This window comes from Rhopalosiphum padi, chromosome 2 (assembly GCF_020882245.1).
Source record: "Rhopalosiphum padi isolate XX-2018 chromosome 2, ASM2088224v1, whole genome shotgun sequence".
Taxonomy (NCBI): domain Eukaryota; kingdom Metazoa; phylum Arthropoda; class Insecta; order Hemiptera; family Aphididae; genus Rhopalosiphum; species Rhopalosiphum padi.
This window is the reverse complement of record NC_083598.1, coordinates 16,376,315-16,388,554: the sequence shown is the minus strand read 5'-3', so window position 1 is coordinate 16,388,554 and position 12,240 is coordinate 16,376,315. Positions and strand designations below refer to the sequence as shown.

The window sequence follows — 12,240 nt, the reverse complement described above, 5'->3', positions numbered from 1 at the left end:
ATGAATTAAATACAATAGATTTTAAATAAAATTAATTATAAATGGTTTTTTTTATATATTTATATGTAGTGAATCTAAGTATTAATCATGGTTCTAATGACGGAAGTTTTCCATTTTTGAGTTCATGCAATGGTGATGTTAAGAGTTTAAAGGTATATAATTCTCTTATTAAAATAAAAAATATACAATTTTATAGACTTAATATTTTATTTTAATCATTAATTGTTTAGGTAAAAGTAAAGACTTTTAAAATGAACTCAAGTGCGTCTGATAATGATGATCTTAATATGTGGATGAAAACAAAGACTAATTGTGAGCTTGTTCTTCCAAATTCAGAAATATTTCTCGAAGCAGGGCAACAAATTGTTAATAATGGTATACCCATAGATGGTGCAATTTATTTAATAGACACAGCATATAGAAAAGATTATGATAAAAAAGTACGAGATTTACCAATGAATGTGATGAAAACAAAATTAGCTTTTAATGAAATGTCTGCTCTGCCAAGACTATTGGGTCTTTTTAAATGTATGGACCGAACTTGCACAAAAATTTTTAATTCAAAAGAATTATTTAAATTACATATGAAATTACATTTTTCAAATACAGAGAAAAAAAAAAGTAAATAATTTTATTACTATCTTTTATTATACAAAATAATGTTTTCTTATTAATCTTTGTGTGTTTTAGAAAACCAAATTTACAATGTTGAACAGTTTAAAATGTGTGCCTACTGCTTTAAAATGTTTGACGATGAAGAATCTTTGACTAACCATATTGTTGATAAATACACTTTTTGTGAATATTTTTGCCCTTATTGCTTTTATCGTGCTTATACTGCCTCTCATGTGTTGGTTCACCAGGTAATATTTTTATCTATAATTTTGTTAATTTAGTTCCATTGTATAATATTTTTATTTTTTTAGTCTGTAATTCACACCAAAATATCAAAACATCTAATAATAAAACTTGAATACGACGATGGTGCTTGCAACTATCCAAAAGAAACGTTATCGGTAGTAGACTTCAAGGAATTTGTATTGCCTTACAAATGCAACGTTGGTAAGTTTTCTATTTTTAAAGATTTATTAGTATTAGATAAAATTTGAATATTGTATTTAGTGGTTTAGTTAGTAGAAATATGTATATAATTTAGGTGTGTAACTGAGTATGTCCTATTTCCATTTCCATTTACATAATTATAAGGTACTATGTGTCGTAGTCTCTTACAATACCATAAATACCTTGAGACTTATTATCAATTTGTTTATAAAATTTAAAACCTCAAAATTGTTGGAGGACTGTAATAAAATAATTATCGAATTGTTGGCCAGCTTTGTTTAAAGTACATACTAATTGTAGTCATGGTTTTTTTTTATTTTGTATATTAGTTGTGGTCCAGGTTATTTTATCATACATATAAACAAAAAAAAATAATAAAAATATGTATATATTATGGTACTTAATTTTTTTATATTTATAAACATACAGACTGGCAGTTTATTACAGGTAGGGTAAAATGTTTTTATTTGAGTTTTCTTTTTTTTTTATATACATTTTTTACTTGTTATTACTAAACACTAAACAGTAAGCAATAATACAGTGTAATATGATAGACATATTTTAAAATGTTATAAACGTCTATTACGATTTCGATATTTATAAACGGAAATTAATATCAATATTAAAAGAATAAATAGAAATCACTTAAAAATTGTAAGTTTATAAATGTTAACCGCAAAAAAAAAACTTGGATAAACCGTACGAAAACCCGCGCAGTAATTTGGATTGTTTTTATGAAAATTTTATTAATATAGGTACATTCTAAATTGTAAAATAATTAACCTAATGTATAGTTAAGATAAAAATCAGTTATTTGTCTCTTGAACCCCCTTCTTTTTATCCTAAAACGTCACTAAATGAAGCTAATATCGTTTAATATACATTTATTTTTAAATTTATTGAAACAAATATTATATTATATTTATTTCCATGTATTAATATAGCCTAAAAAAAACAAAATTTTAAACAACATTTGTTGAAAATTGATTAATATATAAGCAGTGTTTTTTTTATAGATATTTATAGTTTCTTTTGACATAATTTGGTGTTTAAACGAAAATTTACGATTTTAGAAATTTGGAAATTGTTTGCCATTACTTATAATTGTATACTTTTATTATTATGCACAATGAAGTTTTCAAGATTTGTAACTTTTAATATCGCAAACTTAATCTCACCATTCTCACCGTTATACCGTACGAAATATTTACTCATGAGTTAATATAATATTTAAAGTTAACAATAATATTATTAAATTGTAGTAATTAATAATATATAATTAATATACATTATATGATATTGTTTTTGTTCAACATAACGTATAATAACGTATTACTAAGAGACATTTAATTTACTATCTAGTAGTAATCTAAATAAATTGTAAATATCCCTAGAAATAGATCAATGTGTTATAAATCTAGTTGATAAACAAAGTTGGTCGCACGAAAATTTCATGTTAATATTTGCATTTCTTTGATTACAAAATTAATGACCATGAAATTATATAATCGGTTATCGGTCAGAGACCATGCACAAAAAGTCCGCTTTAAAAAAAGTTGGACTAAAAGTCCAAAAATACAAAATATTTATATAATTAATATTTATTTAAAAAATTTAAAAATGTTTGTAGACATTATATATTATACACATTATATTATTATATTTTTTTTCTATTTTCTTATTTTCATTTATAATTATATAATTTATTATTAATTTTAATTAATTTTAATAGGTACATAGATACATGTATTTAAAAATAATAAAATACAATCACACAATATCTTACTTAGGAACAACAATATCAAAATGTATTTGTAACTAAATACATTTCAACAAACAATTTATTTTATTTTATTTATAAACACTTCAATTAAATTAAAACTAAAAATAAAATAGTATATATTATAATAAAAAATATATAAATTTGTCATTACTATTATAAATCAGGGGCGGGCAACTGGCGGCCCGCGAACCTTTTTTTATCTGGCCCGCGCTACATTTTCAAATTATATCATACAATTTCAAAGTCAATCGTCTATACTCTATGCTAAATTTAAATGCATATTTTGAATGACCTTTTTTTTCCTGTTTATACTCTGGCCCGCTAAATTTTAACTTTTTAAAAATTGACCATCTTATAACTTTCAGTTGCCCATCTCTGCTATAGATAACATATACCTAATTGGTGGATTTCCGTTATAATTTTGTTAGTTATACGAAAATATAATAATATAATATATGTACAAACATTTTTAAATCTTTAAAATAAGTATTAATTATGTAAAATATTTTGTATTTTTGGACTTTTTGTCCGACTAAAAACTAAATCCGAAATTTTGTCCAACTTTTTTTAAAACTCAAATTAATCCATAATGGAATTGATACGAATATTTATGAATCAAGTAACAAATTATTTATAGACCTAAGCAGATAAATTTAGTAACTACACCTATACTATTTTAGGACCATCTTTGCCCATCATTATTGAGAGAGAGAGAAATATACGTTCGAAATAAATCACAGCAAAGATAACAATTTTAGAAATAGATTAGTACTTTAGGTCCCAGTATGCACAGATATTGTCTTTTTCTAATCATGTTTGCACTTAGCACTGAATAGTAGTATGTGATTTTTGATTAAATTAATTATGGATTAAGGGAGACGTGCAGTTCATATATTAATATTATGTCTGGGTATGTACATTCAGATTCCGTCGAAAGCTCCAGCAATGAACTGGATTTTGTCTAATTTGGATATTTGATAATAACATATTTTGAATATTTTGGTGCTGTTATAACAAGGATTGTTTGTTACTCCCGTGATATAGAGAAAAAAACTTCTCAGTTATGAGTTACACAACCGGCAATCATATTTTATCTATAGCCGTGGATCTGATAGTGTTTTCCATTTGCGTTATACGTGAACATTTAACGCCCTTTATTATATCATATTATACAATATTTTATAATATTAAAATTAATACTTGTATTATGATCTAAGCCAGCGATTCTCTTTCTTTTTAGCGACGTAGTCTTTTTTTCAGCAATATTTTCTCGCGGATCCCCAAGCAATATTTAATAGTTTTATTTGCCTATGTTCTCAGTTCTGTGAAGCATAATATTACACAACATATTAATGTTCAGTAGCGGCGCCAGATATTTTTTTTGTGTGGGGGGGGGAATGGCGATACCGGGCCAAATATTTTCCTGGTTCTTCCCAATGGGATTTATAATTTTGGTTGTTTTGATTAAAATATCGAGGGAGTAAAGTTGTCCCGCGTAAAACAGTTTTTAACTATGTTACGCGTGTATAAGACAGAGACAACACATGCAGGTATAGCGTCCTCTTAATAGAACTCAGTAGTGTACCTAATTTGGAATTGGTTCTGGGTTGGGATTGGGATATAAGTTTATACTATCGTTCTAGTAGGGCTATGCACTCCCCCCATCCTTGACAATCAACTCTCATAGATCACAATATTATATTAATATTACATTTATTATTATAAATTAAATGAGGTTAATGGTATAATAATGATTTTCAAAGACAATAAAGTAAACAATTAAATTAAATTAAATATATTTTTCATAAGTTATAATATCAAGTCAATTTTCCTTTTTGTTTTTTTTTTCGCCAAAATATCCAGTACGTCATCGAAGTTCTTAATGTCCCGATGCACTGATAACATCGTAAGTCCATTCGAGCGTTCCTATTAAGTATTTAAGTTAGTAAAAGTTCATAATATTATTATGTAATTTACAAAAATAATGATCATTACTCATTTTATTATCATAGACATTTGCATAGACGCAACTAGAGCACTATTTCTGGGTAGGCTAAATTGATATTAGAGACCCGTGGGGGCTTTGCCCCTACAACACTAGTATTGATTATTAACATCTCTAATTACGCCTATGGACATTGTTGTTGCGCTATTGCTCAAGGTTTACAGTAATATAATATTCGAAAAATAGTTAATACCTTATACCACAGAATAAATAATATTATGTTTTCATTCATTGCTGGTTTATACCATGTACAAATTATTTATTTTTGTAAAAAGTTTTAGTTAAAAATAATAACACGAGTCGTAAGTTGTAGATTTTATTAGTGTTATCTTTTAACCATGAGCTATACAATTTTCTTGACATATATTGTAATTGTTGAGTTCAACAATACGATAGCTATTGTAGTTTTATCTTTTATATTAGTAAAAAAAAAATAATCTCAACTATGATAATATCCATGAATTCTTATTTATTATTTTTAAATATTTCTGAATTTCTGATCTTAAAAATTTTAAAGCTAAGTGCTTACGGGAATTTAATTATGGTTATTTTAAAAAACGGGATATATTCATATATCCTCCTCCCATAATTACGCCACTGATAGAACTGAATAAAATATTATTTATTGTTTATTACCTAGAATGAAAATGTGTATTATCTAAAATTCGACTATTATATTTTCTTATCGGGATTTTAATATTGTATATGTATCGGTGAATTATATTTGAGTTGTCGGAGTCTTGTTAAAACATCTCGTTGTTTTAAATAAAGTTCAATGATTGTTTTATTATTATATATATTAAATTGTTATGGTAAAACGAACCGAGCCCTTGAGGAATAATTGCGGAGCCCTTAGGACTCCACGGAGTACAATTTAGAAATCGCTAATCCAAGCATACACCACACCTGAGGGTGTACTTGGATATTGCTATTTGCTACACTGTTTAGTCATAGTGCATGTTAAGTAGTGGAGTATATAATCGAAGTTAATCTGTGACTACAATTTAAGATGATACTATTTTAAAATGTGTTTGAGATACTATCCGTTAAAATTCATGTTATCATTTTTCTGCACTTACCCTATGTAAATACAATTTACTCTTTATCATATGAAATTTGTGTTATCTACTACATTGGTGATAATAATTACCATGTTGTATTTACTAGTGCAGTCAAATTGGAAACGTTATAAGATTGTATCTGTTATCAGTTGTAATATTGTAAACATTGTCTTGTCTTATATGGCTGCAAAATTTCTATGATATCGTGTAGTCGGCTGTCTTGTTTACGAGTGGATCATGATAATATTAAATCTATTAATTAATTTTATTTTTATTTTTTTGATAACAATAAAAATAGTAATAGTTTATTCTTCACAGATTATTAATAAATTGTATTTTAACTCGGATTTGTTAAGGTTGCTGTGCTTTTTCTTGTTATCTCCATAACGAATTCACAGTTCATTTGAATGAAGAGCATCAACAATGTGATAAATTCTGTTGTTACATTTGTGCTAATGAAGATGACGGTGAAGGATTTTTTGCTCTCCATCCAAGTTTAATGATTACAGTAAGCATGATGTGTCAGATTTGATAAATTAGGGAATCTTCAATCTTTTAACTATTAATATTTACATGGTTTATTTAAAAAATCTCTTACTCATTTTGTTATTTGTCAGGTGTCACCTTCAAATTGTAGTGCTTTTTATCAATTTTATCAATTTAATTATGTACTAATAGCCATATTACTCATATTAACTTATTAGACCAAATTAATTTGTAAATCATGTAAATATAAGATAGCAATAAAATTTATACTTCACAATTAAAATAAAATTTTTGTTAATTAATTTTTTTTTTCAGCATTTCAAACTTCATAACTTAAATAAATATCAATGTATTTTCTGCTTGTTTGGAAGTGAAATTATTGATTCAATGATAAAGCATCTAGCGTTTGAACATTTTGAATATGAGCCTTTATGCTTGGAGCGTTCTACGGTATCCGATAATTGCGTACGTATATTTAATAAAAATAATTGATAAATAACCACATCAATAAAATATTTTTAACTATTTTAATGCTTATTATTACAGGATTCTAAAAATATTAAAAATCTGAAAATTTTAAGATTGAAAAAAGTCATTGAAAATGGAATTATAGAGATAGTAAATTTACCAGCAGATACAGTTTCTTTACCTGAAGTTTTGCCACAAAAATCTAAAAAAAGATCTATAAAGTGCCCTGATGTCCTTTCAGTAGCTATGAAATCTGCTCGTATTGATGAAGAATCTCAACCATCAGATACAATTGTTATTACAGTTCCTGATAGAGCACAAATGACAGAAAGTAGTACATCATTATCCATTGATAATGAATTTATTATGATTGATGATGTGAAACAAAATGATATGCAAGAATCACTGAAAATAGATTGTATTTGGTCTGAATCTAAAAACAAAGAAAAAGATCCAAAAGTATCATCAAATGATGATATTATTGTTATTGATGATGAAGATGAAGTTGATTTGTCAGAGAAAGAAGGGCTTGAGGATTCGACTAAACAAATATGTTTAGAGAGAGAAGAATCAACCAATGGATCAATTAAGACAAAAAGATTAGCATTTCCAATTATTGAATTGGATAAATTGTTTGTCTGTAAAGAGTGTGGTAAGTATTCAGTTGAATTTTTTTTTAAATTTTAATAAATAAGAATTAAGTTACTTATTTAAAATGTTTTGTCTTTTAGAAAAAAAATTTTCAAATGGTGATATTTATTTTGCTCATTTAAATGAATGTCCTTTTTGGGATAGTTCTGCTGGACAAAAATGTATGTATTGTGTAAAAGTATTTAAAACTCAAATGAACATGACTGAACATATCAAACTTCATGGACCTGATCGTTTCAGTTGCTATTTATGCAATATGAATGTACCATCTCAACGCGCTATTGTACATCATATGAAACATATACATAAAATTACTAATTTAGATTTTGTACCTAAACATCCTAATTTTACCAATTTGAATAAAGATGATTTTATTGTCTTTGAAGATAAAACAGTTGAGCAGAAGAAACAAAAGATTAATAACTTATTAACATGTAACAAGTGTTCATTTAAGGGCAATACCCGTAAAGTTATTATGTCTCATATGAAGGATGTTCATAATGCTGAGGAAAATGTTGATTGTGAAGATAATTCATATGGTAAGATAATGCCAGATCAACCAAATGATACAAATAACTCTGTCAATTCTTTAATACCTCAACAAAATACAAGCTTGAAAAGAAAACGTTCTACTGTAAGTTTTTTTATTTTATTATATTGCTTACATTTTTAGTGTAAAGTAAATCAATTATTAATATATAGCCATTTCGAATTTTGACTGTATGTTTTTTATTTTATGTTATAAAATAGAATTCTGGCAATCAGAAAGGATCATTAAAAGTAAAACCTATTATTAAAGACAAAACAAAAAACCTGTATTTTTCTCCTGATACTATTGACAGTATTCCAAAGTCTCATATATTCTCAGATCCAATTGGTTGTTTATTATGTACATACAATACAAAGGTGCGGTCCAATCTAATTATACATTTAAATGGACATACAAAAGGACGAGATAATACTACTAAGGAAATTGTTAATCCTGTACCTTCTATTGGAAAGTCTGAACTTATGTTTGACAAGATGATAAATCTCTCTGCTAGTTCATTTGATGCTATGAATACTGAAAAGGTAATTGTTTATTTAAATTTTTTTTGTTACTATTTTCATAGTTGTCTTGTGTCTATTTTTGTTTTCTACTATTATTAATTTATCAACAATAAATTGTTAATTTAAATTATAAAATATGATATATTTTGAATAATAGAATTAGTATGCTTAAAAAATAATTGTAAAATTGTACTCTATTAAAGTTAAGTACTATATATAGTACTATATATTTGGGGGTTGACATTTAGGCAGCAATTAGATTACATGTTTTTGTCATCCCATCAAACTAACCATCTTTAAACCTACAATGTGAAAATGCCTCTTTTCTGCATACAAGTTTACCTATCAAGCATGGTTCTGAGCTTGGATATGGTATAAAATAAAATGATTTAAAAATGTCAAAAGTTTTAAGTTTAAACTATTTTCAAATAGTTGATTAATTAATATTAACTTTTGGTGTTTGATTTTATAATCATAAATTCATTTTAAGTTCTTAAATCTTAAAAGAAGGAACTTGAAAATGTTTTAAATGATAGTATGTTTTGACTCGCTCATTCTACTTTTGTTTTTATACTAGTTAGTAGGTACTAATACTATATACTAAACTAAACTTCCAATGTTTATAGGTTATATATTGTATATTCTGGACACGTATTTCAGAATTCAGTCATCTTAAATTAAAATACATTTTTAAAATAATGTGTTTTTTAGAATCTAAATTAAGATTTTCATTCTTTACGTGTGTTGTAATAATATATATCTATTTTTAATGAGCAAACAATTTTTATTTATATTATTATACAGATGAAAAGAGATGAACTTGATAAGAAAATTGTTGAGGTAGCCCCAGATGACCATTTTAAGACAGAGATATTTCCACAGTTCGTTCCAAAAAATATGCGATATAAATGCTCAATACCTCTTTGTAATTATACAGGTATGACAGAGGAAATGCTAAAGTCGCATATATCAATTCTTCATTCCACCTACCAATGTTACATGTAAGTAAATTATAGTTAAATTTTAAATCTTCTACAATTCTAGAAGCGCACGAATCTAAATTTTACCATACTAAAAATTTTGAAAAAATAAATACTTTTAAAAGTTATGACTTATTTGATAAATTAAACATTGTATATTTAACATATATTTTCTTTTATAGGTGTCCACATTGTGTACCTCCATGCATTACATCTAAAACTGTAGAACGAAATCAAATAGAATTTCATTTGATGCACCATGGTGAAAATTTATATAAATGTCAATATTGTGATTACATTGACTTCAATAGAGTTGAAATGAGAACTCACATGAGAAATACCCATCTATCAGAAATAACCAATTCAGTACAATCCAATATGATTGTAATTAGAAAAACAATGTTAGAAGATGATAGTATTGACAGAGGTAGAAGCAAAGGTATATTAATATTATTTTGTATTACTTATCTAAAATCAACCTAATAAAAAAATAAATATATTTACTTATCAATCTACTTCTATATTATAGTTCCATCTAATGTGGCTCGATGGGTATGCAATATATGCTCTACTGGTATGAGATATACTGAAAATGAGATAACATCACATATTCTTATTGTTCATAAAGTAACAAATATGTTTAAATGTCCAATGTGTCAATTTGAAAACAAAGACGATAATGCTAGTATATTTGAAGAACATTATAAGTCGCAACATCCATCGGTAGCAGTAAAGTGTTTAAGAGTATTTGAAATGGTTTGTATACATTTTATATTATTTTTACTAGTAATTTTTATACCTAAACCAGATTAAATATTTGTAAATTCAGGATATAGATTTGAACTTGTAATAAATATTAACCATTAACTATGAGTTAAATTTTTAAAGTTTTATATATTGTTTAGATTACTGATAAAGAAGAGTCACACAAGCAATATTTGGGGGGCGCAGAAAACATTCTAGAACAGCAAGCTTTAGAAAGTATTGAACCTACACTTGTGCCTCCTACTTGTCGAGGAATACCTATTGATTCTACACCATTGAAAATGAACAATAAATCTCGTGGTATGTCAAAAAGTCCAAAATCAGCAACTAAAAGCTCTTCAATTCAACCTCATAAACAGAAAACGTTAATAGACGTTTTTAATAAGAATGATAAGTTAGGAACAATATCTTCAAATGGTCATTTTGTTTGTCCTAAGTGCTATATTTTTGAAACTATTAACATAGAACTTTTCCGTGAACATTTATATAAAGAAGTCAATTATAAAACGTGAGTAGTTATTTTTTTTTTTTTTTTTAGTAAAAAATTTTAATTGCAATTTTGTGATTTAAAGATGGAAATGCTTAAAATGTTTTGAAATATCTGATTCTCCTAAGAAAATGGCATGGCATGTTAAAAAACATGGAATTGGAAGCAAGTATGAAAAGATTGAAGATGGCGAGAAATTAAAATGGGTAAATAATTAGATTTTGTTCTATTTCTATGTTAACGTATATTTCATTAAACATTTTTTTATTTATATTTATTCGTTAGGTTGATAAAGTTATTGGACATCAGCATTTGTTATTAACTGAATTCAATAAAAACAGTAAAGCAAAACATGTAAAAAGTGTCGAGTCAAATAAAACTGTTATAGTTAATAATAAAAGGACGTCTTATTCTCCAATTAAAGTTAGTATAAATAATATTTATTTGACACTAATAAAGTAATAAATACATTTTATTTTTAGAAAAAAAATACTGAACGTGAGAAAAAAGTAGTATTAGTCCCTCAGTTAAGCCCTGATCCTGTATCAAATGACGATATCATTAATTTGGTAGATGATTCTGATGACGAATAATTTGGTACAACTTAAACATTTTTCTTAGTTTTTTTAAATACTCATTTTCTTATATAATGAACTGCATACAACCTTACAATATTTTTAAAAATACTGAAATTGTATATTTAAATAATTTAATTTTGAATTAATATTTTTTTTTTACAGGCAATAAATAATTGTCATGTATCTAAGACTGACAAATTGGCTGTTTATTAATTAAATAAAAAATGTACTATCATTCCGATATAGTTGGAGATTATGTATGAAATTAACATTTCAATACTGATGTTATTTGTTTATATTTAATGTGTGTTAATATCTAAAAATTATAATAATTATGTATAAATATATTTATAGAAGACTGTTATATTTATCATTTTTGATTACCACCTATGTATTTATTGTATGAAAGGGCTAATTAATTTATTTTGTAGTATTAGGTGAAAATAATTATGATTTTATATTTCCTATGTTTTCATTACTTTGTATAGAAACTTGTATATGTAGAGTATTGAACAGGTGAAAATCACTTATAACCTTTTTTTTGTGATTAGTTTGATAACAGTATACCATTTATATTTTAGAACTTAGTTAAGTTTAAGTACTACTATTTTAATATTTTTTTATATAGAATAAAAAGTATGAATTTTCTATTATTTTTGATAATTTGTCTTAATTTTTTTTACCATTAATTTGGTCTTACTACAATTTTCAATTGTTAAAATGAAATTATTGATTTATTTTATAATATTTCATATAATTTAATTCTGTACTGTAATTTTACTTTCGTAAGCACATATTTCATAAGTTCCTGACAAACAGTGCTTATATTATTATGTATATACCTACATTTTTGTTATTGTTGTA

At 25.6% G+C, this 12,240-nt stretch overlaps 1 protein-coding gene across 3 annotated transcripts in view; it reads left to right on the top strand.

Annotated features, from left to right (window-relative positions):
- LOC132920624 (uncharacterized) overlaps nucleotides 1-12,039 on the top strand; it is a 28,175-nt gene extending 16,136 nt beyond the window's left edge. For 2 of the 3 annotated variants that reach the window (XM_060983133.1, XM_060983132.1), the window contains 17 exons: nucleotides 70-152; nucleotides 231-621; nucleotides 691-863; nucleotides 927-1,062; nucleotides 6,268-6,419; nucleotides 6,713-6,862; nucleotides 6,944-7,517; nucleotides 7,597-8,150; nucleotides 8,267-8,587; nucleotides 9,371-9,567; nucleotides 9,729-9,985; nucleotides 10,076-10,302; nucleotides 10,452-10,819; nucleotides 10,884-11,004; nucleotides 11,084-11,221; nucleotides 11,281-11,395; nucleotides 11,539-12,039. In XM_060983133.1, coding sequence (XP_060839116.1) covers nucleotides 70-152; nucleotides 231-621; nucleotides 691-863; nucleotides 927-1,062; nucleotides 6,268-6,419; nucleotides 6,713-6,862; nucleotides 6,944-7,517; nucleotides 7,597-8,150; nucleotides 8,267-8,587; nucleotides 9,371-9,567; nucleotides 9,729-9,985; nucleotides 10,076-10,302; nucleotides 10,452-10,819; nucleotides 10,884-11,004; nucleotides 11,084-11,221; nucleotides 11,281-11,391 — 3,953 coding nt within the window. In that variant the 3' untranslated portion in view covers nucleotides 11,392-11,395; nucleotides 11,539-12,039. The remainder of the gene's footprint in view (nucleotides 1-69; nucleotides 153-230; nucleotides 622-690; nucleotides 864-926; nucleotides 1,063-6,267; nucleotides 6,420-6,712; nucleotides 6,863-6,943; nucleotides 7,518-7,596; nucleotides 8,151-8,266; nucleotides 8,588-9,370; nucleotides 9,568-9,728; nucleotides 9,986-10,075; nucleotides 10,303-10,451; nucleotides 10,820-10,883; nucleotides 11,005-11,083; nucleotides 11,222-11,280; nucleotides 11,396-11,538) is intronic. The other variant, XM_060983134.1, reaches the window with a different exon arrangement.
- The last annotated feature ends 201 nt before the right edge of the window (nucleotides 12,040-12,240 follow it).